This window comes from Carica papaya, chromosome 8 (genome assembly GCF_054855325.1).
Source record: "Carica papaya isolate Zhongbai chromosome 8, ASM5485532v1, whole genome shotgun sequence".
Classification (NCBI taxonomy): domain Eukaryota; kingdom Viridiplantae; phylum Streptophyta; class Magnoliopsida; order Brassicales; family Caricaceae; genus Carica; species Carica papaya.
The window spans coordinates 1711663-1738541 of record NC_142316.1 but is presented as its reverse complement, the minus strand read 5'-3'; the positions used below and the strand labels follow the sequence as shown (position 1 = coordinate 1738541).

At 32.1% G+C, this 26879-nt stretch overlaps 3 protein-coding genes and 1 long non-coding RNA gene across 8 annotated transcripts; 2 read left to right on the top strand and 2 right to left on the bottom strand.

The window, feature by feature from the left end:
• Positions 1 to 2577: 2577 nt before the first annotated feature.
• Positions 2578 to 6386, top strand: PPH (pheophytinase). Of its 2 annotated transcripts, XM_022031725.2 has the most exons (7): positions 2578 to 2791; positions 3220 to 3988; positions 4338 to 4564; positions 4891 to 5082; positions 5163 to 5319; positions 5921 to 6183; positions 6301 to 6386. In XM_022031725.2, exons 2-6 carry the CDS (start codon positions 3236 to 3238, stop codon positions 6158 to 6160), a joined length of 1569 nt encoding a protein of 522 aa, XP_021887417.1. In that variant the 5' UTR covers positions 2578 to 2791; positions 3220 to 3235; the 3' UTR covers positions 6161 to 6183; positions 6301 to 6386. The 2 variants fall into 2 exon arrangements, with proteins under 2 accessions (XP_021887417.1, XP_021887418.1); XM_022031726.2 differs by lacking the exon at positions 6301 to 6386 and having other exon boundaries at positions 5620 to 6088.
• Positions 6387 to 6532: 146 nt separating this feature from the next.
• Positions 6533 to 8668, top strand: LOC148240340 (basic leucine zipper 24-like). 2 transcript variants are annotated; one of them, XM_088210151.1, is made up of 2 exons: positions 6533 to 6924; positions 7500 to 8668. In XM_088210151.1, the coding sequence occupies exon 2, from the start codon at positions 7544 to 7546 to the stop codon at positions 8324 to 8326; it is 783 nt and encodes a 260-aa protein (XP_088066277.1). In that variant the 5' UTR covers positions 6533 to 6924; positions 7500 to 7543; the 3' UTR covers positions 8327 to 8668. The 2 variants fall into 2 exon arrangements, with proteins under 2 accessions (XP_088066277.1, XP_088066276.1); XM_088210150.1 differs by having other exon boundaries at positions 6533 to 7104.
• Positions 8669 to 14315: 5647 nt separating this feature from the next.
• LOC110806785 (zinc finger CCCH domain-containing protein 46-like) lies at positions 14316 to 19065 on the bottom strand. 3 transcript variants are annotated; one of them, XM_022031721.2, is made up of 10 exons: positions 18667 to 19065; positions 16942 to 18271; positions 16676 to 16855; positions 16400 to 16585; positions 16223 to 16317; positions 15856 to 16122; positions 15627 to 15732; positions 15356 to 15538; positions 15134 to 15222; positions 14316 to 14986 (listed from the first exon to the last, which is right to left on the bottom strand). In XM_022031721.2, the coding sequence occupies exons 2-9, from the start codon at positions 18000 to 18002 to the stop codon at positions 15150 to 15152; spliced, it is 2151 nt and encodes a 716-aa protein (XP_021887413.1). In that variant the 5' UTR covers positions 18003 to 18271; positions 18667 to 19065; the 3' UTR covers positions 14316 to 14986; positions 15134 to 15149. The 3 variants fall into 3 exon arrangements, with proteins under 3 accessions (XP_021887413.1, XP_021887414.1, XP_021887415.1); XM_022031722.2 differs by having other exon boundaries at positions 18758 to 19065; XM_022031723.2 differs by having other exon boundaries at positions 18816 to 19065.
• Positions 19066 to 24803: 5738 nt separating this feature from the next.
• Positions 24804 to 25758, bottom strand: LOC110806801 (uncharacterized). Its single transcript, XR_002538360.2, has 2 exons — positions 25447 to 25758; positions 24804 to 25084 (listed from the first exon to the last, which is right to left on the bottom strand). It is a non-coding gene; the product is annotated as an uncharacterized LOC110806801 (long non-coding RNA).
• Between the last annotated feature and the right edge of the window lie 1121 nt (positions 25759 to 26879).

Below are 26879 nucleotides of genomic sequence, written 5' to 3'. Positions count from 1 at the left end.
CTTTCTTCTACTTATTAAATATTCAACTTGGTCTTGATTTGTTTAATCTACAATTTGGCCGGTAAATCAAATCATACTTAAAGTACACCTCTGAATTTTCAGTTTCTGAAATAAAATTCATCTCATTATTATGATATTTTATAGGTTAATGAAGCTTAGATCATAATGTTTATATAAATTATTTAATTAATATATTGATAGAATTATAATTTTATATTTTAAATAAAAAAATATTTTATAATAAATAGATTATATTAGTTAAAAATAGATATAACATATTAAAAATCTCAATTTAACTTTATTTTAAAAAATAATAATAATAATTTTATAAAAACTAATTTATAATATTAAGAAATAATTTTTAAACGAGTTTGTACTTTTATTTTTATTTTTTTATATTATTCTCTTTATCTTAAAAGATTTACTCAATAATATTTTATTCGGTAATTTATAATTTTATTTATAAAAATTAATATTTGGGATTCAATTTTTATTTATATTACTTTTATATAGTTAAGATTTTTGTTTTACAAATAAATTATTATATTTTTTTCTTGATATTTTTCATATACTAAAGAAATTTCATCTATTAATTTTCTCATTATTATACTCAAATGTATAATGTTAACTTAGAGCGTATATATATGTAATACATCGACGAACACAAAATGTGAAGCTTTTAAATCGAAAAGCATGCATAACTTCTTCTTCCATTAGTTTATTTTCATGAATCTACATCAAAGCATACTATTTGCACAATATGACATGTATTATACATGGTATAAATTTTATTTTAATATTTTATATATCAAATTTTGAAATGAGGTAAAAAAAAAATGTATGATAAAATGTAAAAGAAATTAACTAATCACTAAATTGAATCATGATAATAATATTAGTAAAGCATTTAGAAGTCGACTTAATCTTATGGTACAATGCACACGATATAAATTTATTATTATTGCAGTATCTGCATAATAAAAAATAAATACCAATAACGTATTACATAATACGAATAACTGAATTATGATAATAATAGCAAAACATTTAGAATTTAATTTAATTTTACAATATATGCATGCGTTATAAGCTTATTAGAGAATACTATTATTATCATATTTTGTATGTAACTTATCAAAACCTACAAAATTAAATAAATAGTTCTTAAATGATTAGTTCGAAAATAACATTTTTAACCATCATTACTTACTTTATGGTTAAAAATAATTTATTATTTTTTAAAATTTCTTCTATCAAAATATGTTTTACCTAAAACTAGGGATTACGGTAACTCAAAAGGGATTTGTACAAAGTTGTAGATGTTTAGATGTATATATATATATCCTTTAGGGTTAAAAGGGTATTAATGATGTGTATACAGTGTATACATCTATTCCTTTTTATCCTAGATATAAAAGCATCTCTTTTAATTGTTAGAAGCATTAAGGAATGAAAAGAAAAAGAACTCTATTAGGGTTTCTCAAATCTCTTTGGTCTTTCTTGTGTGTTTTTCCATTACCTTTGTGAAAAGTTTGTCAGTCCATTATAAGATCTAATCGGTTCTTTTAATAAAATTATTAATAAATTATATTTTTAGCATTTGCTTTATTTTAAAATATCTTTGTATTATTTTAATTGACGATTTTGTTGGCTCATGTCTTTAGATTTTTCCTCGATCCTTAATCTCATTGCTATAAAAATGGTGTCCTTACCATTAGAGGATGACGATCCTTCAATGAAGTACATAATGATTTCGTCCCTCGCTTAGTAAAAAAGTGACAATAATTATATAAGACTAAGTCTTTAAATATCATTTAACTTAACTTTATTATTTTTTAAAAAAGATAATATTATAAGTACTATTAAGAAATATTTTTTTAAAGAGTTGATACTTGTATTTTGTTCTTTATTTCTGTTTTTTTTTCCTATAGTTCTCTCTTTATTTTAAAAGGTTGACTCAGTAATATTTTGTTTAGTGATTTAAATTTCTGTTTATTGAAATTGATATTTGGGACTTAATTTCTATTTATATTATTTTTTTATAATTAATATTCAACTTGGACTTAATTTATTTAATCGTCAATTTAACTGATAAATCAAACCATACTTAAAATATTTTATGTCAAAAACTCAAATATTAATTTCTTTTAAGTAAAAAAAATATTTTATGACAAATAAATTTTATTAGTCAAAATATTATAAAATATTAAGAATTTAATCTTAACTTTATTATTTTTTTTAAAAAAATATTAATTTATAATATTAAAAATATTTTTTTAAATGAGTAAGTCCTCGTATTTTATTTTTGTTTTTTGTCTACGCTCCTCTCTTTATCTTAAATAGTTGACTTGATAATATTTTATTTAGTAATTTCAAATTTTATTTATTGAAATTGATATTTGGGATTCAATTTTTATTTATATTTTTGCATAAAATTAAGATTTTTGTTTTACAAATAAATTGTTATATTTTTCTTAATATTTTTTATATTTTGTCTTTCTCATTTTTTTCCTAATAATAATAATAATAATAAAATATTTTTTTTTTGGGCCCTTTTTCATGTTTACCATTCTCCCAAATTGGGTATCAGACAAAACATGAGAAAAACTAGAAAAAGAAGAAAAGGAAGGCAGAAGAAGAAGAAATTTTCTTGGCTTTTCAAGAAAGAAGAAGCTTTCACGCAACTCCCAATATCTCTGTCTATTCGGGTTTTGCTTAAAATTGCAGAAGGGAAGACTGAAGAACCCAAAAAAACAAGACACTAATGACACTTCCCTTTGCAAGTTGAGAGGTAAAATGGTGTCTCTCTTAATTTTCGTATTTATGGAATAGTTTGGCTTATTTATATTGTCAAAATCTATCTGTTCTCAATTCGTGGAAAAAGTTATTTTCTTTTCTTTAAAAGAAATTTAATTCAGTTCAAAGCTGTAGTTTTTGAGATTGTTTAGAAGTGTTTCTATTTAGCTCTGCTTTCATTTTTATAATTTCATCCTTAGTTTTAAGCTCTGGTTTGTTGCGTAGAACATGGAGAAAAAGAGAGGAAGTAGGAATTTTTGGTAGTTATGAGTTCATTAATTGGATAAAAACAGTATAATTTTGGGGAAAAAACAAAAAAAGAAATGGGATTTCTTCATTCATGTTCTGTGATCTTTTGTTGATAGGGTAAAGGGTGAAATATTTTTCTGAAGATCTTATTTGTTTTTGGTTAATGAATTACAGATAAGAGATTCTGGGTATGGAAGTTCTCTCTCACAATTCCGCACCCTACTGTCATGTTGTATACTTAAGTTGTAAAATAGTCAAAGGAAGATCAAATTCATGGCTGCTCCCACCTTCTAGGAAACACAGACTTTTATGGTTTGGAAGTAATAAAAATGGGCCTCTGAGAATTTCTGAGAATAAGCAGTTTCCTTTGAAGAATCTTGATAGCAGAAACAAGTTTAGGTCCTTAGATGTCCTTGGAAGGGTTTCAAGAGTTGATTATAATGTCTGTAATGGAACCTACAATGGCTATGTTATTGGTAATAGTGGGGAGGAGGGTGCAGGGACTTTCTCCGGAGATGAAGAATCATTAGCAAAGGTTTTAATTCCAAGTTTGCCGGATGAGCCTAATGGTGAATGTGGTGCACCAATAAGTAGTTGTTTTTGGGAGTGGAAACCCAAGCTCACTGTACATTACGAGAAATCTGGCTGTGAAAATGTGAGTTCTCCACCGGTGCTTCTTCTTCCTGGTTTTGGTGTTGGCACTTTTCATTATGAGAAGCAACTGAAAGATTTAGGCCGGGACTACAGAGTGTGGGCAATTGATTTTCTTGGGCAGGGCATGTCACTTCCATCTGAAGATCTAACTTCAATGTCTGAGGAAGTGGGTACCTCTGAAAGGAAGAATTTGGTATGGGGATTTGGAGATAAAACTGAACCATGGGCAAATGATCTTGTCTACTCTATGGATTTATGGTGTGATCAAGTTCGATATTTTGTAGAGGAGGTATATTTCAACTTTATGTATATCTTTTCTTCTTCATATCATCGATAATGCTTTGCCTTATATCCTGATTTCTTCTAAATCAGTTTGCCTGCTGCATAGTTGCCAAGTAACTTATTGATTGTCTTGTGATGTATACCATTAGTAAAATCTGGAATTCTTGTTAGATTATATAGACTGGAAGCCACTAAATTTCTTTCCCCACCTTTAATTATTTACCTTATCTCATTTATCAGTTGAAATATGATGTAGGAAGAGAAGTTTTCTCAGTTCTAGTGACTCAACTCTTTAGTTTATCGACATAATGCATAAAAGTATTAATGAATCATACACATACTTATGTCGGTTTCAGGTCATTGGTGAACCGGTTTATGTTGCAGGGAACTCACTTGGAGGGTTTGTTGCCTTATATTTTGCAGCATCCTACCCACATCTTGTGAAGGGCATTACATTACTTAATGCAACCCCATTTTGGGGATTCCTTCCAAATCCGGTAAAATCTCCAAGGTTGGCAAGGATATTTCCACGGTCTGGAACATTTCCTCTTTCTACAAATGTGAGAAAACTCACAGAATTTATGTAAGTTGTATATTACTTTTTTGATTTAATCATGTTATTTTATTGTCGATTGGTTGATTAAAGATAAAATAACTTGCATACATAAGTCCCCAATTATAAAGTCATTACTATCCACTTGGGTACTTCTGTTCATTCTATGCCAAGAAAATTCACATTTATTTTTGCATATGAGAGAGAGCTTTTCTTATGGAGTTAAAATGAGGTTTTAAGTCATTTTTGCATGTTTTGCTTAAGATTTACTTTTGAGTCATAAGATGTTTATTACTCTTCTCCGAAGCCATTGTTATTCTAATCTGGCAGTTCTTTTCTTTTCTCCGTGTCTTTAGTTGGCGAAAAATAAGTGATCCTGAAAGCATTGCAGAGGTTCTTAATCAAGTTTATGTAGATCATTCAATAAACGTTGACAAAGTCTTCTCTCATATACTCAAGATAACACAGCATCCTGCTGCTGCTGCTTCCTTTGCTTCAATTATGTTTGCTCCTCAAGGACAACTGTCCTTCATGGAGGCTTTGTCTAGGTAGGTGGAATAAAAAGCTCTAATTCCTCATGTAATTTTTTCCCATTTGACTCCAAATTAAGGTCGTACCTTATTTGTAGGTGTAAAAGGAACAAGGTTCCAATCTGTCTCATGTATGGAAAGGAAGATCCGTGGGTAAAGCCTATATGGGGGCTTCGGGTAAAAAAACAGATGCTTGAAGCTCCATATTATCAAATCAGCCCAGCTGGTCACTGCCCTCATGATGAAGTTCCTGAGGTATACAAAAAAATTGTTGTCAAATTAGTATTTACTATTCTCTGAGTTGTTCTTTCGGAGATTTCAATTAAAAAGATGGTTTTAGGGATATTTAGGATTAAAATGATGAAAAATATGTAAACCAGTTGTATATATATACATACAGAGAGAATGATATATTACATATTTCTGAATATCTCCAAGAACTGATTCTCAATCCTAGTTATATGATGATGCATGGCAACCTTTTTTTTTTCTAAATATTGATGCATGGCAACCTTAAGGAGAAATTTATTTGTCTCCTTCCTGATCTCCATCCAGGCCGGAGTATTCTCCTGATTATGGGTTGATGTGAATTCGAGAAACAGGAACTATATGCGGATCAAACAGTTATTGTTTGTGAAGGAAGGCTGTATCATTTCTCCGAATGTACTCAGAAATTAGAAAAATACTAGCCAAGGGTGTCTTGAAAGAGAATTGTTGGGGATTTGTTTCTTTCTTTCTTCATTTCTTGTTCGCTTAATATTGATTTTTGAAAGTAAATTGAAAGAGAGACCTCAAAGGGAGTTAACTTGTTCTTTTGCCTGTCTTTCCGGAACTTAACAGTTTCGTTATGGTGCAGGTCGTGAATTTTTTACTTCGTGGGTGGATTAAAAACTTGGAATCTGATGGCCGCATCTCGTTACCTCTACTTGAGGATGCAGAGAGCACTCAAAGTGTTGAAAGGGAATTGGAGTTTGTGAGAGAAGGTGTTCAAAAGTCAGTAAAGGTGCGATTTTATGGATCGGGTTCTTCATTATGGGACCAGATGAGATCTAATCTCAAACATGGCTTTAGAAAACTCAAGTTCAAATCAAATTAGCAGGGTCTATATTCTCTTTGAAAGTAAGATAGTGTAAATTCTTAGATGTAGCCTTTTTCTTTTCATTCACAATTTTATTTATATATTCTTTGATGAATATATTATATTGAACCAATCTGTTATATCTTTTCTTTTTTCAGGTTTACATATCATTTTTGTTTTTGCATTTGCTCAAACTCAAATGCAAGAATGATGCAATGAAGAAAGTTGGGATGATCATAGCTCATTTTCGAAGTCCAAATTATGCTTTAAGTAGTAATATTCATCTATCTGAAATCTTAGGTTAAAAAACAGATTTAATTTGACTAAATTTGTTAAATTAATTAATGAAATCAATACAAATCAAAATAAACAATAAAAATTTATAAAGTAATAATTTATTAACTATCAATCTACAATTAAAAATTTTAAAATTTTTTTACAAAATTTAATTTATTCAGTTCAGAGTTCGGACTAAAGACTAGATCGAAATTTTTGATTTCTAGATTATAATTTTTTATTTTTACTTTTGGATTAAACATAATTAGATCTGGTTTAATCTAGTACGGTCTTATGGTGCCATTGTGGATCTGGGCCACAAGAAAACGAACGATTGTTCTTATTAAACCAAATGGCTGAAATTTGCTTGGAAGGATTCAAAGGTGATAAATGGATACACTCTGTGGAACTCTGCTTTTCTGTAATGGCACCATAATCTCACCTGCACCAGACTCCATAGCTTCAACTTATTATTGTTGGAGAATATTGACGATATAACTTTACAGGTAAAACCAACCCATTTATCAAAAACTCAGATTTTATGTGTTTCTTCATCAGATTCTTCTTCTTTCATCGCTCTGTTATCTTTGCTTAATTTGAAGCTGAGGGATTCCCATCACCAAATTCCACATCATAATCTCATCTATATGCTTGATTCCATCATCTTGTGGAGAATTTCTAACTGGGTATGCTTTGAATTGTTTTAAAAGACTTATTTTGGGTATGTTAAAAGTTAAACCCTTAAATCTAAAAGACTTTAAGAATCTCCTCTTTTAATGATGTTGTCAGTTGCTGGACAGAACCTTTGCTTGATTATGACTTGTAATTTTATGGGTAATTTATTGATTCCGGATTTGAGGATTGTGTTCTCTTGGCATATATTCTTACAGCTTGTTCTTTGAGCTTTTGATCATGAAATCTGCTTTTAATGATTTGGTTCGGATTTGTAATATTGGGAAATTTAGTTTAAATTTATTAGGGTTTGTTGCTTGAATAGGAAAGAAATAGGGTTGACTGATTGATCCAAAAAAGCGAGAATTTGATTTGCAGATATGATCTTTCTTGTGTTGTTTGATTGCAGAACACTTATGGGTTGTGTTAGTAAATGAAGGGGGAGGGGGGAAAATGGATGATGGGGAAGTAGAGCTTTCAGATCATGTTTTATTATCGAAACTGGATTCTTCAAGTGATTTTCAAAATTTAGCATCTGTAGATTCATTTCTGGATGAATTCTTGAAGAACACCACGACCACAACTTGCACTCACACACACACTTGCAATCCACCTGGTCCTGATGATGCTGCTCACACTCATACATGCTACCACACACATACCCGAGTTCACGAACCCAAAGATACTCAATTGAGCAACAAAGAGAATTCGAACTTTAGATCAAGAAGGCCTTCGGGGAATAGAGAAGCAGTTCGAAAGTATAGGGAGAAGAAGAAAGCACACACGGCGTACTTGGAAGAGGAAGTGAAGAAATTGAGGTTATTGAACCAACAATTGATTAGAAAATTGCAGGGGCAGGCAATTCTTGAAGTAGAGGTTTTGAGGCTGAGGAGTCTGTTGGTAGATCTCAAAACCCAAATTGACAACGAATTAGGTTCTTTCCCATTCCGAAAACAGTGTGGCACTTCTTCTATTGTTTACCAGGAAGTTGATTCTGTTAAGCTGGCTACGAATGGTGGGGCTATCTCCTCACAGTGCCAGACCAATTTACCATGTCTCCATCAAAATGCAGAGTCATCACTTGAAGCCAACATTGATGGATTTGTTTCATGGGAAGATAACTGCCAACCCGTAATCCTAGATTGTCAAGCTAATGCCAATACAATACATACAAGTGAAAGACAGCTGCTCGATAAAGCCGACACTCTGGTGTCACCAGCATCTCCAGGTGAATAAATCGAGCTCTTTCGTAAGTTCCCAGACCTCTAAATCTTCTTGTTTCTGCCTTAGTATAACTCTAATACTCACAACATATAACTTCAACTAGTGGAAGACAGAAGGAGCAATGATATGATATACTAGTGATTTAACAGCTTGAGAAGAAACTTCTTTGTTTTGATAGCATTGAAAAACTTGTATAAGAGTTACATGTAAATAGAAGTCTCTCCCTCTGTTTCCCCTTCTGTGGTTATGCGTAGGTATGTATGTATATATATACATCATAGATATATGTATATTCCATAACAAATTAGAGAATTTGTGGAATTGCAGTGACTATCTCCTGGCTGACCTTTTGCATTACTGGGTGCAAAAACTTGGTTTGAATTTCTTGAACAACTCAGTTCCAGCTCTAAACCATAATGAATCAAATAGCATATTCTATCCTGATTGTTGGGTTTGATTCATTCTATCATAGTTGTTGGGTTTTGATCTGAATTGGGTGGATTCTTATTCATTCATAATTGTTAAACCAGAAGATAACTTCGTTTGGGAATCATACGAAAAGTATCGGACCGATGGTAAAAACTCGTATAACAAGTATCTCGATTCTCTCTTGTTCCACGTTGAAGAATCGGTCTTGATTATTACTTTGTGCGAGTTTTCTATATATTACGTTGTACTAAAAGAAATTCAAGAATTAAACGAGTTAGCAAAAAGCTTTTTTTCCCCCTTTTTCCACCTTTGTTTTTCCCCTCCTCTTTATCTTCCTCTCTTTCGAAAAGAGTTGAGACTTCTCCCTACTTTAATCTTGTTTGTTTGTGGAGAAAAAGAAGAAGAAATGAGAGAGAAACAAATTAGGGTTTTTAGAATTTTGAAGTTTAAGAGTTTTCAGTGCTAAAAGTTCTCAAGAGCTTTTTAATCTTTTTTTTATATTATTATGATAATTATATCTCTAAAAAATTCACCAAAAATTATAATTATTATTATTTGATTTTCTTTTCACTCACAAAAAATTGATTATGATATTATATTTTATTTCCCTTAATATTCTCCTTATTTTCATTTCCTTCAACAATAATAGTATAAATTTTACAAAATAATAAACAAATTATTTTTTTAACAAGAAATAGTAAATTTTATAAATATCAATTAAATATGATAAATAAATTATTTTTAACTGTTTAATTATTTAATAATCAAAATTATTTTATAAACTATTACTGTGAGTCTGACTCAATAAAATTTGATCAATTTTTATCTCTCATCAATCGAATTTAAAAAAAAAAAAATACGATATACTTGAATCATACAAGTATATATATATATATGTGAGACTTAAAATTTATACATGAATGATATAAAAGAATTAACCCATATAGAAATAAACTATTTGGAATTAATTTATTCATTATTAAAAACAAAAATTTCAATTATTCATCATACAATTATAAGTATAGTCCAAATTTCTTAAAATAATCAATTTGATTCAATCATGTGTAGCTTTCAATTTCCATACATGAGAAGTAATGATGGAGAGAGAGGACCAAACCTTCATATCATTATTTTATATTATAATATTTATTTTATTCCCCAAAGCTATTAAAATTTGAAACGCAACCGTTTAGCGAATAAGTACTCACACAATTACCACGCGCCCACTCTTGCGCGTAGCTTCACGTACCGGCCAACTAGTTTCTGATATGATTGTGTCGTCTTCTGACGTGGACTGTTTTCATTGGTTGTCGTAATCTACTTAATCTGTTTTTGGCAGTACGTAACAGATTTCCGGCATACTTGTCTTCGTGTTTGTGGAAAATAGACTAATTAAGTTTGGATAAATTTAGCAACTAAATAATAATAATAATAAATAAAATAATATTTTTCGAGAGTCGTCTTAATTAATATTTTAATTAAAATAAAATATTTTAAATATTAAATTCGGATAAAATGTCATGTCGTTTGAATTATATTATTTAAAAAAATATTAATATTATAATAAATATGTAAGTGTTATAATGATAAGTAGTGCGAACTATAAATAAGATTAATCTATATAAAAAAGAGTTACGTGTGTGTTGTAACGGCTCCGGAAATATTAAAATGAAATGAGTATTTAAATATATCAAATGCGGAAGTGAGATCAAAATTTCAGTTAACGTCCCTTACACGAAAAACCAAAAACGTACTTAAAATATAAAAGATTAAACTAACTAAGAGAGAAACTCGAAAATAAAACTATGAGTATAACTACAGAGTCTCTAGGCATCTCCTTCGTCGTCCTCCTGCGGAACGGGCTCGGGAACCATGTCTTCCTGATCTGAAATGGTTAAATAAGGAGTGAGCTACACTAGCCCAGTAAGAACATCACGATATCTAACCGTCACGGAGGTAAAGGTGGGTAGAAAAACACAAAAAGACCAATGGAGCATAATTTACAACAAACTCGTTTATTAACATGAAAACCTTTACCATCCACTTACCTCGGTGGAATTTATGAAAACAATATAAGAAAAACAATAACATTATCATAATCATTGAATAATATAAGCTGTAAAACATAACACTTATCACGCCTCTTGTAATTCAATCATTGTACAACATATCTTTTTCTCATTTACCAGCCTACTAGTATCCGTGGGGGTCCATAGGGGTTCCACTACCCGTTAACCTTTAACATTCATAATCAGTTTCTAGGGCCGTCCCCATACCCCGTCCGGTATGGGCGCCAAAACCATGAACCTCAATACCCCGTCCGGTATGAGGGTGAAATGGGCCGTCCCCATACCCCGTCCGGTATGGGCGCCAAAACCATAAGATCTCCATACCCCGTCCGGCATGTGAGACCACAATCCCGGTAGGGTTCCCTACGGACCCGGTCCGTCCACCATCTCCCAGGATATCTAGTCAGGCTGACCCCCATAATACAATTATCAGTCTACACAATCTTTCATTTTCCTTTTCCTCAGTCAGCATCATCAATTCACATACAAACAAGCAAAACAGTAATTCATGCCAAACAGACAACATACAGTATCAGTTTTTCAGTCATTCAACCCATGATTAATAAAAACGTAGTATATGCACACAAATCTGTAAAATGAACACATCAAACCTCATTTTGCATTTAAAGCTGTAAACAGGCCAAATAACAGTAAATCACCAATCACACTAGACTCAGGCTCCATTAGCCACCTTAAGCAATTTCACACATTCGTTAATTCAAGAAATACCGTTTTATCATTTTGAACTTTAATACTGTGATAGGAAATAGGGTGAGGGGTCCTTACTTGTTTTCGGGATCCGAATACGATTCACAGTGCGCCTGCAGGCCATCCCTAATTTTCCCTGAATTTTTCCCGGGAAACTGAAACACACTAACAGTACCTGCACGTGTTCCAAAAAAAAATCCAAATTAGGCCCAGGGCCTCTTTCGGCCCAAATCGCAACTCCGGCACGGCGGCTCCGCCGTGCTCCGGCGACGGCGCCGCCGCTGGCGGCGGCAAGTCGCCTCGGGTTGGCTGTTTTCGGCCGTTTTCGGCCGAATTCGGCCACACTCGCATCGGTCCTTGTGAGAAAACAACCCTAGGGCCCTCGGGGGGCCAAAAAATCATGGAAAAACGGAGCTTACCGGCGGCGGCGCTCTCGGGTGCGGCGGCTCTCCGGCGAGGTTCGTGTTTTGGTGATTCGGCTCCGGTCAACCTGTAGAGAAAAGAATGGTGATCACGGTGATATAAAAATTGCATCAAACGGAGGCCGGGAAGGGCCTCATCGGAGGCAAAAACCAAGAAGGGGCGCGGCGGCGCCGCTGGGCTTCGGCCGCGTATTCCGGCCGTTTGGCCGGGATTTTGGCTCCGATTTGGCCACAGGAGGAATCAGCGTGGAAAAACGAGTCAGGGGTACGAAATTTACCTCGATCGGCGGTCGGAAGTTCCTCCGGTACGGCGACGGGTGGCGGCGACCGGCTTCTGGTTCGTCTTCTCCGGCGAGCGGCAGGCGGCTAGGGTTTGTGGTCTGGTGTGGGGGTTCTATTTATAACCCCTTGCCTTTTGATCTCAGCCGTCCATTTTGTTTTAATATGGGCCGTTCGTTTTTGATTGAATCTGGGCCGTCTGTGCGATTGTATCTGGGCCGTCCGATCGCGCGATTGATCTGGGCCGTCGGATTTCACCCACGCGGATCGCCAACGTGGCTACCCTTCGGAGTGACGTGGTCTTGCCACGTGGCAGGCCCCGGTTGGCCGGGACTGCTGACGTGGCTTTTTTTTTTTTTTTTTTTCCTTTCCTCCTCCTTTCTGGGTGCTACATGTGTGATTATTATTAGGTTCGAGATTATTAAAAATATTATTTACTTAATTTATATTTTATAAGCAAACTTAAGGGATTATGTTTAATTTGAACTAATTTAAACTAAGGGTAAGAATTTTTTAATTCTTTACCTTAATCCTATAATCATTATTTATATAAATGTACATACATAAATATGTGTGTAGACACGTACATCTCCTTTTATTTTTTTAAGTGATTAAAATTTTATGTTAAGCTAAATTAAGTATTATAAAGTATTTAACTGAATTTATAACTAGTCTCTTTTGTTTGTTTGTTTTTTTTTTTTTTTTTGAGATACAACGAGAAACATAAAATGTCTACTTTCACCATTCGACATCAACTTGCTTAACAACTACTTTCAACTATCATCATACTAGTTTTATACGTAGAATTATTCTATTTTAATTTCTCATAGTTTTTAAAAAAATCGAACTTCATCATCATAATCACCAACTTAATTTGTCATTTAAAGAAATGTCATCCACCCTAAGTACGATAATCGGTGGAAATCATCCATCAATGAGATCAAACTTCAAATATTACGAGATTTCAATTAATATATTTTTTAATGATATACGATAATAAAGTATATTAACCGGAAGATAAAAATTTTGATCGTTTTATACTTGTAAAAACTTTAATATGTCGATTGCGTATAAAATTAATTATTTTTTATAAAGTTTTTATTTTAACTAAAATACTCATATATCATTTATTCAATTTTTTTAAAATTTATTATTATTATTATTATTTTTACTACAACATAATATCTATGTTAATTTTAACTATGGTAAATTAAAATTGGAACAACTATTGAATCAAAATTATTTGGATTTATATATATTTTCAAAATATAAAAAAATTATCAAAGTGCTTTGGTAAATAATGGCGCATCAAATCATGATTATAATCAATGTTTAGAAAAATCAAAAATAAAAAAGAGTAAAACAAAAGGAAAGTAATTTTTAACAAAAAGCCATGAGATTCCCCCTGAGCTAACTAACACGTGCGAATTTTGTCATACGTGCGGGAATTAGCATCTAATCCAATCTAATCAACCTTTTTAATTTTTTTTTTTTTTTTTTTTTTTTTTTTTTAAAAAAAAAAATTTCTGTGATGAATGTGAATGTGGTCCGGGTATTATTTATTTATTTATTTTTTATTGTTATTTAATAACATATATATATATATGTGTGTGTGTGTGTATATATTAATGATCTTGCCACATGGGAATGGGACCCACAATCAAACTGGCATAATTAAATGGGACCCACATGGGTAAAGTGTCAGCACACCCCCATGTGATGTTAATGCTTTCGGTGGGCCCCAACCCCTCCCCCTCTTTCCCCACTCCATCTAATCTTTTGTTCCGTAATTTTCAAATTCAATGAATTTAAATATTATATAATATAATTATTATTTCTCATTTGCATAATTTTTTAATTATTTTGTGACTCCTAATTCTACCCCTTTAATTAAAACAGATCCCTTAATTAATGATTAAATTAATTTGTAGTAGTTTTAAATATTTTAGACAATTATACATTATTTTTACTTATTTTCAAGTAATTTTTTGATGAAACAAAAAAATAAATATTAGAGATTAAATTGGGTATTTCGCTAAATTTCTCTTTAAAACATAAGAGCTTAAACTTGTGTATAAGAAAGTGATATGAAGATACATATAAATGGTAGAAATTAAATTAAGAAATCCCCAAATTTACCTTTCTTACTTTCTTTTCTTTCTTTTGTTCTTTTGTTCTTTCACTCTTTTCTTTCCAAATCCAAACTCTTCATGGTTGCTACTAACAGTTTCTGGTTTCTGATTCTGCTGTACAAAAGATTTTGATTCAAGTTTCCTAAAATCAACATCCAAGCTAAGCAAAACTAACCACTAAGATATATGGGTGGTTTCTTTCTTCTAAGGAAACCATGGAGTGCTAGTGGTGAAAACAGGAAAGTGATTACAGTTCAAGAGGAGTTACAACTACACATTTGACCTTGTAGTATCACTTTTTTTTTCCATTTACTTCTGTTTCCTCTTCTTCTTCTTCTTCTTCTTCTTTTGATCTGTGGTTCAATGGCTCAACTACTGAAATTAAAGGATGAAAATAGTACAACAACAACAACAACAAAGAAAGGAATGGCTGACCCACTTCCCTCATTGTTTTTTTTTTTTTTTTTTTTTAATGTATGCATTTGTATGGTAGTAAGTAGTAGTAGTATAGTATTTTGATGATGAAGGTGATGGTACATGTGGCTGATGTGGTGATGGTGATGGTATAGTGCCTCTCTCTATATATCTCATTTGATGTGAGGTTATTTTGTTTGGTTATTCTTCTCAATCTTCCTGTGATCATAGCAAACAAAACAGCAACCAGAAGAAACCAAAGACTTTATTACAATAAGAGAAGCAATAATTGATAAAAGGAAAAAACTTTTTTTAAAAGAAAAAAAAAAAAAAAAAAGAAGAGGAATCCAAAGCTAAGCAATTCACCTTAAAGCATAGGAAACTAAATTCCAACAGGACATGTAGGGTCCCCAGTGCCGGCATACATTCCTATAGCTCCATACCCAGATGAGAATCTGAATTGATTAACCAAAACCCATATCACAAAATCTTGTTTTTCCTTTCATAATTAATCATCATAATATATGAAAGGAAGCAATCATGTTCTAATCTTAAGGGTTTGATGGTGTTTAATTAAGGAAAGCTCACCTGGGCATCTGGCAGTTAAATGGCTTGAAAGATGCCATGTCTAGCGTAGAACTAACCAAATTGTTGTTAGTAGATGGAGCCGATTCAGGTAAATTTTTCTCGGTAGGATCCAAAGTTGAAAGGAAGTCCCCGGAGACACTGGTTGGGGTCGCAAATGGGCTATCAGGCAGATTATGCTCCAAACTACATTCCATAGTTTGATTATTACTGTCAAAACAGACTAATCCAAATCTAGATACGGAACTCATTTCAATTATGTTTAGTTCTATACCTTTCAGGCAAGTCGGCATCCACATTGTTTGACGATTCTTTACTGGCCATTGACTTCTCGGAGGAAGGATTCACAGAAATACCCGGTGCGGGACTAGAACAATTGTCTGCAAAAGAAGGATCCAACTTCAACTTCCTCATTGTAATAAACTATCCAAAGAACCTTCCCATTGCAACAAGTGATTTATATCAAAATTTATCAGTAAATGATAAGGTGAAAGTAATTATACCTTGGGAAGCATCTTGGTTGCTATAAAATGGAGAAAGAAGAAAAGATTGGTTGAAAAGATTTGGGGAGTGAGTAGGAGAAAGAATAGGACTTCCAGTGGACAGAGCTCTGTGATGATGATGATGATGATGATGATGATGCTTTTTCACATCAAGAAGTTGCAAACCCATTAATCTTCTACTCTGAAATTCAAGAGCTTGCTGCAAATCAGCTTGCTCCTCTAACTTTCTCCTCCACATATCTTGGCTATTATAAAACATCCTTGATCCTGAAATTACCAACCCAAAGAATTCATCAATCATTTATACATGTACTCCATTAGGCACAAAGATAATTAAGGCCATGTTGCTTCTCTTTGTTAAACTTACCAAGTTGAAAATCAAAAGGGTCTCTAGAATCAAGACCGGTAGGAGTACCACAAGGTGAAAACTCTAATCTGTCACCTTGCGGCTGTGATTGTTTCCTGCAAAGAGCAAAGCATTATTTTTAACAGAATTAGTGGGTTAAGCTTTGAAAGTGAGAGGATACAGGGAAAGAGGGAGTGCCTGAACTTGTCTGGGACTTTGCCTTTCTCCTTGTAAGGCTTAACAAGAACCCGGGCATCACAAACAAAATGAGGGTTTCCTTTGGCAAGAATAATCTTGACAGTTTCTGGGTAAACAAAAGTGACAAACCCAAACATCCTCTTCTGCTGGTAAGGTATCCTTACATCTTGAACAGGTCCATAAATACTACAAACATGTTACAGATATATAAACAACTAAATCCCAGTTCCATAACCAAACAGACGCACAAATCAGAAGGGATAGAAGAACAAGAACCTGAAATAATTTGATACATCTTCCTCTCTGAAGGTGCTATCAGCTGGGAAAGTCAAGTAGATCTGTCTTGAAGCTGGGTTTAAGATCCCTGCGCTAACATTCATTGAAAAATCATTCCTTTCTAACCTGGATCTACCAAACTTGAGCATCTCCTCGCCCATCATCAAAGCAGCAGCAGCTCTGCAATATAATCCCGTGGAGGGAATTGTTTATATAGACAGTCAAAAGTTGAGGGAGATTGAGTAAAGTAGGTAAGAAATAAGTACCTTTGAGTATCATTCTGTTGTTGTTGGAGCAGGAAATTCATGCACTTAGGAGAGTAAGGGAAGGAAGAACCACCGCCCATGAGCTGAGAATTAACAGGGGAAAGCCTTTGAGGTTGAGCAGACTTTGATCTGAGCAACTCATGGCAGTGGTCCATCATCTCAATCTTGTTAGGGGACCCAACCATGGGTGCAGCTGCACCATCAGCACCTACCATGGCTACTCCACCTGATTCTCCAATCCCACCATGTACAAACCTGCAGTTGTTCCCATTCTTGCAGTAGCCTCTTGCATAATACAAGCATGGTCTCCACCCAAATCCTGAAGCTGGGTCATCTGACCCCAAAACATCACTCACAGAGTAGCTTCTTTTGTGGAGAGAACCACCACCCCAATAAGAAGGGAAAAGCATAGAGTCAGCACCGGCAGGTGGGCTTGAAGATAAGTCTGGTGAAGGGTAGAACATGTCCGTACTTTTAGGTCCAAGATTTGTTGGGTTATCATTCAAGAAAGAAAGCTGATCTTGAAGTTGAAACTCATCTATGATATCCACTGAACGCCCTCCGTTTCCATAGAAAGGTAAGGAAGAAGGATTCAAGGAGCCACTACTAGGGCTAATCAAGTCATCTTGGTTTGGAAGATCAGACAAAGCACCCCAAGAAGACCCACCTGAGGAAGAAGAAGATGAAGTTGCAGAAGAAGGGTTTGGAATAGTAAGAGGAGGAGGAGGGAGACTGATCCCAGTAGTAGTGTTACCAAGAAGCCTAGAAGATGATGAGTTTTGCTTCGAAATGTTAACACCAGCTGGTTGATTGTTTGAGAGGAAAGGTGAAGGAGATGGTGGAGTTGATGGTGTGGGAGGTGAATTTGAAGGAAGTGCAAACTCCTTCCTAGCTTTAACAATCACTGAGTGAACAAGAGCCTCAGGCCCAAAAGCTAACCTTATCATCTCCTTTTCACCATGATCTTGGAGGAGGAGAAGACCCATAATTTTTGAAGCATTTTCAGGGTCTAAGTTCTGGATTCTTGAAAAAACAATCCTTGTTGCTTCATAACCATCCATGGAGTTTGATTATACTTGTAGAGATTTCTCACCGAACTTCCCCCACTACCCAAAAGAAAAAATCTTCTCTTTGGGGTGGTGAAGGTGTCTGTGCTCTCACCAACAAACCCTTTGTCTTGCTTTGTACTTGTAGTATATTTGTGAGAGAGTGAGTGATATGTTCTTTACAAGTAAAACTTCTTTCTCAACCACAAAACAAACCTACCACCAAGTCAGTATACTACTTTACTGTATCTATCTCCTCTCTTTCTTTCTTTATCTCCCTATTCCTGCAACCACCAAGAAATTACAGGTAAGAGAATGAGAAGAAGAAAAGAAGAAAGAAACTAGTAAAGGAGTATTCTCGTGTGTGCTTATCATTATTAAGACAAGTAAAAAGGAAAACCCAAGAGGCTGCCTTTGCTAAAAGGAAAAAATTAAAATAAAATAAAACCATGGTGGTTGAATTTCTTTCTTCATAAAGCAAATATAAGAAAAAGTTGCGGCAACAAAAAGAGGAATAGCAACAAAAAAATCAAACTTTTTATAAATCTCCCCCCAAATTAACCAACAAGTAAAAAAAAAAAAAAAAAAAAAAGAGTTTTGAAAAAAAAAATTCTCCAAATCTAAGCTCTGGGTCTATCTTGTTCTCCCTATATCTCTTTCTTTATCATTCAGACATTACCAGAAAAGCCAAACCACCGCCTTCTCCTACTGATTTGCAGAGATTAGCAGCAGGAAATAAAGAAGAAAAGGAAGAAGAAAGAACCCATTACTTCTGGGTGTTGGGTAGTTTGTGTTTTTTGGTTTTTGTGAGTTTATGAGCAGTCAAACCTTTCAGCTTTCTCTCTCTATCTCCGTCTCTATCTCTCTGTCTCACCATTGACAGATACAGAAACCATAAAATAATAAACAAGAGAAAATGGAAAGAAGTGGCAGAAAGAGAGTGTGGTGTGTGTTGGGAATTAGGGTTTAATTTAGATTTTTGAGTGGATCCAGATCTGTGTGCGCTCTTCAAATAGCGCACGTTCTCTTGCCTCTAACCCTTCCTGACACACTGTTGCTTACTACTATTATTATTACTCCCTCTTCCTTCAATCGTCGTCTTCATCATTTTCTTTCTTCTGCTCTCTGCAATTTAGCCAAGTGGGACATTACTCACTCCACGCTCTGACCTCGAGTTGGAAACCACGCGCAGGACAACATCCCCACGTGGATTTTCTTTATTCGACGGTGACTCACACGCGTAGATAGATCCTTGTTCCTGTTTTAACTTGCGTTGAGATATTAATGCTTTTTCTTTTTTCTTTTTTCTTTTTTGTTTTTTCCTTTTTTTTTTCTCAACAAATTATTATTAGTACTTCTTATAATCAAAGGTGAGAATTAAAAAAAAATATTTTTTTAAATATATATTATATATACACTTATTATCTTATAATTCTATTTCATATTGTTATATATATATATATATATACATACACACACACATACATATAGACAGGTAAAATTATAATCCTTAAAACCTTATTAATATTTGAGATTAACAACAACCTTAGTTAAACATGTCCAAAAACTTGATTAATACAAGTTAAATGTGTTTTATACAGTAATATAATAAATTAGCAAACATTAATAATGATTATGTTGCATGTTAATGCCCAAGAAAATTGATGGAATACCCTTTTGTATTATGAAGAAAGTGAAATTGTTCAAGTACATTCATGTAATCACTCGAAGTTGGAGCTCAAATTTTTTTATAAAGATGGCACAAATAATTGTTACGATAATTACAATAATTATATTGACAAGATGTGTAATTACTACGGTAAAAAATATGACAAAATATTATAAGATATCAACGTTAAAATTAAAAAAAAAAATTATATCGCACGTTGATTTGTAATCATATTATGGTATTACTCTATACTAAATTTAAACCGTAAAACATATCGTATTTATATAATTCAAGTATTTTCTATTATGAAGTTATTAAGTAGTTCATTTAAATATATTAAAAGAATTATGCACTTAAACTAATTTGTTTTAAGTATTATCTGAGTAATAGAGAAAGAATAAAACAAAAAAATATCATTTTGGTCGTGACTTCTAATGATTTATTGAGGTTTTTCTCGTTTTATTTGCTCTAAGTTGATTTATAAGTATTATAAGTATAAAGAGTTGTTCAAAATAGTGAATATAAATATTATATAAAAGGAGTAATTTTATCTAACTTACCTCACATAACATCGAATAAATCCTAATTCACACTTAATAACTCTTCTCGGTTTAGAATAATTTTCACATTTGGAGCCAAAAGTGCTAACATTTGTTCTTCCGCCCCTATTTATAAGTAAATAGGAAGTGAGAAAATCTCTCACATCCTCTTTTAGAATATGATTCTTCCTCTCCAATAATTGATTTTCTTTCTGTTATTTCAAAAGTAATTATTTTAGTTTCAATTATTCGAATTTTCTATACTTTTTTTTTTATCATCAAACGAATGACTTCTTCTTCTGAAAGCTTTCTATCGTTAGCATGATATCGAAAAATTTCATTGTTTTTATTCAAACAAGCATGAAAAATATGTTTGCATATTCGCCTATAGGTCAAATCATGTATGTAACTATTAAGATAATTGTGGAGATTCAAATGGTGGATATGTCAACATAATAACTTATATGTTGTTCGATATCTCCATGAATCTAGAAACTTTTACGTGCTATAACTGATAACATTTGAGATTATACAAAATTATACATAGAAGATTTTTTTTTGGCTATATATTTACCTTTATGTTTCTTATTCCTATGAGGTCTTCCTTTATTAGCAAGTTTTTTTTTTTTTTTTTAAAAAAAAACTCCATTTATTATGGTGAAGATGGTAAAAACTAAAACAAAGATACCACACAATATAAAATAAACCATAACTCAAACTTAAGAACTTATCTTGATTCTTAAACCTTTATTTATAAACGACTAGGAAACGAATGTGGCGAAGAAGTAACAAAATTTCTCACATTATCAACTTAAAGGTTGATATTTTCTTGGGAGAAAAAATCTCCCTAAATCTTGTGGGAGAGTGAGTAAAGGGAGAAAATTTTCTTCATTTCCCTATTTTACCTCATGTTACTTCCTCTTTGGTTCACTAACATGTTTAGGTCCATTTCAATTTTATCATTTAATTTCATATTAACTAATTAACTAAATTATCATAAAAGTAGTATTATTAAGTTCACGATATTATCACTTAAGCTAAATTAATTAAAATCTCTAAAAATATCAAATCTTTCAAAATCGTGGCCATGTTTATGGAAGTTTTGAGAGAATTTTTTCTTCCTTCAGTGATCAGAAATAACTATTAAAATTCACTAAATGCCTATTTTTATAACCTTTAAATTATATAATATAATTAGGTCCATATTGTAAAAATATTTTATACTTACGTAGTGGGGAAAATAAAATTCTTAACGTGCAAGACTTCTTAATTAAATATCATGTAAAGACATAATATGGATAAAACTAAGATTGAAATAGTTATAAGATTAAACAAAAAGTATAAACAAACATTTCTTATATAAAGCTTTTTGTTCTTTTCCTTAAGCTCTACTTTCATGTCAACAAATTTGATATAAAGGTTTAAGAGAACTCTCTCAAACATATTTACACAAATATTACAATGCTATAATTCTTGTGATCAAATTTACATGCTAGATAGAGTCAAAATTATAGATGAGTTACGTTTTAAGGTACTTCTTTTGTATTTTTTTTTTCTATTTTCTCTCAGCTAAACTAATCACAGAGGAAAGGATTTCCTTCTCCCAATTTTTTCTAAGTTTCAAAGTGAAAAAGTAAAAAAAAAAGTTTGCATATAACAGATAGGAAGTAAAGAGAACATGCTAAATATAAAAATTGATTATGAAAAAATATTCTTAAACTCTTGTGGATTAAAAGTCATAGGTGTAAACCCTCTCTTAGAAAAAGTTCTCCCTTTATATCTTGTTTCTTTCTTTTATCACAATTTTTGTGATCCCTATTTACTATATCACTCATCTTTAGAAGAATAAGCCTCCGAAAATGATAATTTCCTAAACAATTTGGTTCATAATTCATTTTTTTTTAATATTATCCAAGAACAAAACATACATCTTATATACTTTGAAAATTGCATGAAATGATGATTTGGGTATTTTAGAAATTGAACGAAATGTTGATTCTAGCTATTTTGGAAACTAAATAAATGATTTCTTTTGTTTTGGACCTAGAAATTTGATTGAGCTTTGTTTGATTTCAATATAAATAGATTATGAGTTTACCTTCTTGTGTCTTGCTTATGATTCTTGACTTTCATATGCCTATAAATAGCTAATTTGAAATTAAATCAAATCTTATTTATATGTACTTCGCAACATTTAATGGTTTCGATGTGATTCTCTTGCCCTTAGCTTTTCATTATTTTAATCCTTTAAGACATCTACTAAATAGAGACCCTTTTAGAATTAATTCATGACAAAATATCGTTGAACATGATTTAGATCATCAAAAAAACACTTGTTATATACTTATTTTTCTTTTTAATTATTTCAAAGAAGTTGTTTTGGGCATGTTAGGAACTAAGAGAAAGATGTGTTTTATTTGCCAAATCATTTCAATGTTTGGATTAAATATAGGAAGTTTTAAGACGGAAGTAATCTTCGGTAGTTATACAGCATTTCACTATTCGATTAATGGTTAAATGGGGGCCCTTAATCCTTAATTTAGATGTACTTAAACTTCGGTTAAAAGAATACCCTAATTTGATTTGCTTACGAGTAGTTATACAGCATTTCACTATTCGATTAATGGTTAAATGGGGGCCCTTAATCCTTAATTTAGATGTACTTAAACTTCGGTTAAAAGAATACCCTAATTTGATTTGCTTACGAGAGAATGACAAATCCTCATTAATATAATAATATTGACTTCTAAAGGTTAAAAGTCATTCTAGTATTCTTCTCTCTTGAACTCTCCAACTGTTTTATGAGCATTTGTTTATCTCTTCATGATTCCTTATTTCTTTGAAAGTGAAAATTCCCTTTTCTCCTTTATTTTCCCTCTATGACACTTAGCTTCTTTTAGCTTTTCTCTTAATTCTATGTAGTGATAATGATCTACTTAAAGATAAGAGCATATATAAACTTTTGGCTTAATAGAAATTGAATGAATACATTGGTGAACATTTAGATATAAGCTTTTTTAATGAATCTCCTTTTAAGCATGTATGGGTTTCTTTGTAAGTGTATGGGACCTAGATATGAGAATATTTTTATCTAAATGCATATGAAAGTTATCAAATACACAATTTACTTGTTTGAGATATAAAATTCCAAATCTTTATGAATTCTAAGAAGTGTAATATGAATTATATACATATCAAACTTTTTGAATTAGTAAACTTGGGTATACCTTACCCATGTGTTTAAACTATCAATATTACATTATCTAATTAACGTTTAAACCACGAGTATAAAACTAACTAAAATAAAGTACACATATTGACATTGAAAAAAAATCTTGAATTACAAGATGTTAGACTATAAATTTGCTCATAACAAAAACCGTTCAATATTTCTCATATATTTTAGAGCAAGAAAATCATGTAATAATTTCCATAAGTTTAAAAACAAGAAGATCATTCGGTAGTTTTCACACACATAGGGTGATTAATCATTTAAGAATTCTATGAAGTTCAGAAGATCATTGTATTTTTCGATAATGAGGTTAGAAAAACATATTTTAAACATAGTCAAATGCCAAAAACATACACAAAAAACAATTAGAGAATTGAGTTCAAAATGATATGAAAGAAAAGATGTGAGACAACTATCTCGTGGTGTAGAGTTAAACTAAATTTGAATTAATATATATTTCATTAGTGTTATATTTAGTTTGCAAATTCATAGCAAAATAAATACAAACAATGAGTTACAAACCTGTGAGTAAGTTAGGAATAAAACAAGGTATGAGCAAAATCACATTCAAACAAAAAATGATGAAGTAAGATGTGAGAAAACCATCTTCTCTACATAGCTTCCTCTCCTAATCTCTCTTCCAAATTCAGGCTCATGAGTCCAAAGTTATGCATTGAATCAAGTAATGGCATGTCATGAGATGATCAAATTCTCAGCTTTGAAGCATATTGTATCATCATACCCATCACTTCCATATTTGATGAATCATATGATTCATCAAGAACACCATAAGAGCCAAATTAAAAGAATGAACACCGAATTGAACAAATTGCAAGATTAATATACTCATGCCATGCACCCATGAATTCTTATACTCCAAAGATTGGCCAATGAACATATTATCAGAGAAAATAATGTTCCTTATCATCCAACAACCACTGCTCAATCACCAAATCAATAGCAGTTGCCAGCAACCTGTTCACTCTTACCAAAAACACTAAAACCTATTACAGGAATATCCTTTTTAATTTGCTTGTGAAACCAAAAAGATAACCAGTTTAAATTGATAACCTTATTAACAAAAACATTTCAAATGAACACTAATCAGACTAATGATGGGTTTTCAGTTTAAACCAAAAAGATAACCAGTTTAAATTGATAGCCTTACTAACAGAAACACTTCAAGTGAACACTAATCAGACTCATGATGAGTTTTCATTTTAAACCAAAAAGATAACCAGTTTAAATTGATAACTTTACTACCAAAAACACTTCAAATGAACACTAACCAGACTCATCATGATGGGTTTTCAGTTTGAACTAGCTAGATAAGATTTCTTCTCAAAAACCAATATAGATAGGTAGGATGTCAGGAATGAAAAAGAAAACCATGCAACCATGTTAACATTTATTCAAACATTTTTATCAATCAGCTACTATCCTAGCTTTCCAGAAACCATCACTCACTCTGTAAATCACTAGTCCAGAGTGAAAGGTCTTGAATTTATATTTTTGGAGTGTTGACCACTGGAACCTGCATGAGAATTTGCATGGGAAAATCAAACATCAACCTCAACACTGACTCACATGTTTTCACTCTCTTTTTGGTCAACTGCAAAAACCCTAGTTTTCCTTCTATTCCAGCATTGAGAATGTCCTGAGGAATTTATCAGAGAAGAAAGACATAATCAATAAACAATATATGTAGCAGAACATCTTCATTGAACAAAGAAAGAAAAATGGTTTTTACTTTTTTAATCATTTTGACAAACAGATGGCAGGCGCTATCGTAAGAGTATCGTTTACTTGCGACAAGAGAGCCTTTAACTCTATGAAAATGAAAAGAGAAACGAGTTCATCCAAACTGAAATGATTAAAATTGGTTCGTTAAAAAGAAAGTTTAATTTTTCCTCCTCCTCTTTGTTTAGAGATTCATCAATAATCTGAGTCTGATCAGGAAAATCACTAAAAAATTCCTTCTCTCATCTCCCTCTTATCATCGAATAACCAAAATCATACCTCCAATCAGCAGCTTCAGTCTCTTCTCAATTGATTCGTTTTCCCGTCGTCGTAAAACTCCATTTCTTCTATCTTCTGCTCTACTTTCGCCCGCTTCGTGCTGGTTTTCCTCTAGCGTTCGTTTCTCGGGCCATGTTCTCGTAGCTCCTTTTCATTCCTACCGCTCGTTGAACGTTCCCGAGTCAATGCTCATCTCCGCTCCGCTTGCCTCCATTTTCGCTGCTTCTCTGTAGTTAGTTGTTAAATGAAGAAGAAATACAGGACGACGTCGTTTGCGTTCCAAAAGGCCTGGGCTAAGTTTGGGCCTTGAGCTGGATCTGGGCTTTGTTTTCTCCCATGCATTCCATAATTTTTGTGTGTGTTAATTTCGTTTGTACAAATTACTTCATGTAAAAGCCAAATAAAATTATTGTAAATGATATAAGAAAAATAATATTGAATAATAATTATTGAATATAATTATTTTATGTAATAATTATCAATTTATGTGAGAATTCATTCATAATTCATGAAAGTAAAAAATCTAGTAATTATATACATCATGAAAGTGAGAAAATACAAAAAAAAAGAAAAAAATCACCTAATAAATGCAAAAAATCAATATCTCAAAAATAAAATTGATTTATAATTCTCTTGAAAATATATATATATATATATATTCATGATTTACTTAAAATTCATCATTAACTTGGACAAATTAAATAGTTAATAATAATTTTACTCAATAAATTTAAAGTTTTCTTTTTTGTTTATTCATTTTGAGTAAACATAGAAAATGACATTAAAAAAAATATAAATAATATATATATATATATGGAACTTTAATTATTTGATTAATTTGTTTAGAGTATCTATCTCATTGATCATGTTTGGGTTCTTAAAAAATCACATACATATATATACATAGGATCTTATCATTTTCTTTTAGTATGTCTCACTTGATTTAGTATCCCAATTCAATGCAATAATCTATTTCCAAAAAATACAAATAGTATAATGCTCATGAATCTCTAAATGTTTTTATTCACCCCCCCCATAAATATATATATATATATATATATTTGGTATTTAATTTCTAGGTTTAGTATTTTCATGGATCAAATATTAAACCTTCACTAAGATGTCGAAACAAAGGAAGAGTGAATCATCATAAAATTGCACCTAGTCTTGTGTCTTGGCAAGCCTCATTTGAAGGATTATGGAAATATAATACTGACACCGCAATTTATACAATGGGGTTAGAGGTCGGTTATGGAGTGGTGATTCGAAATTTAGATGGGATGGTACTAACTGCACTTTCGAGCCAGTTACAAAATAATATTTCACTTTATCTACCAAAACTTCTAGGGTGCCTTAGGGTGCTGCAACACTTGGTCGACAACACTAGTGACTCTTTAATTTTAGAAATTGATGCTTAAATAGTGAAGAATGTT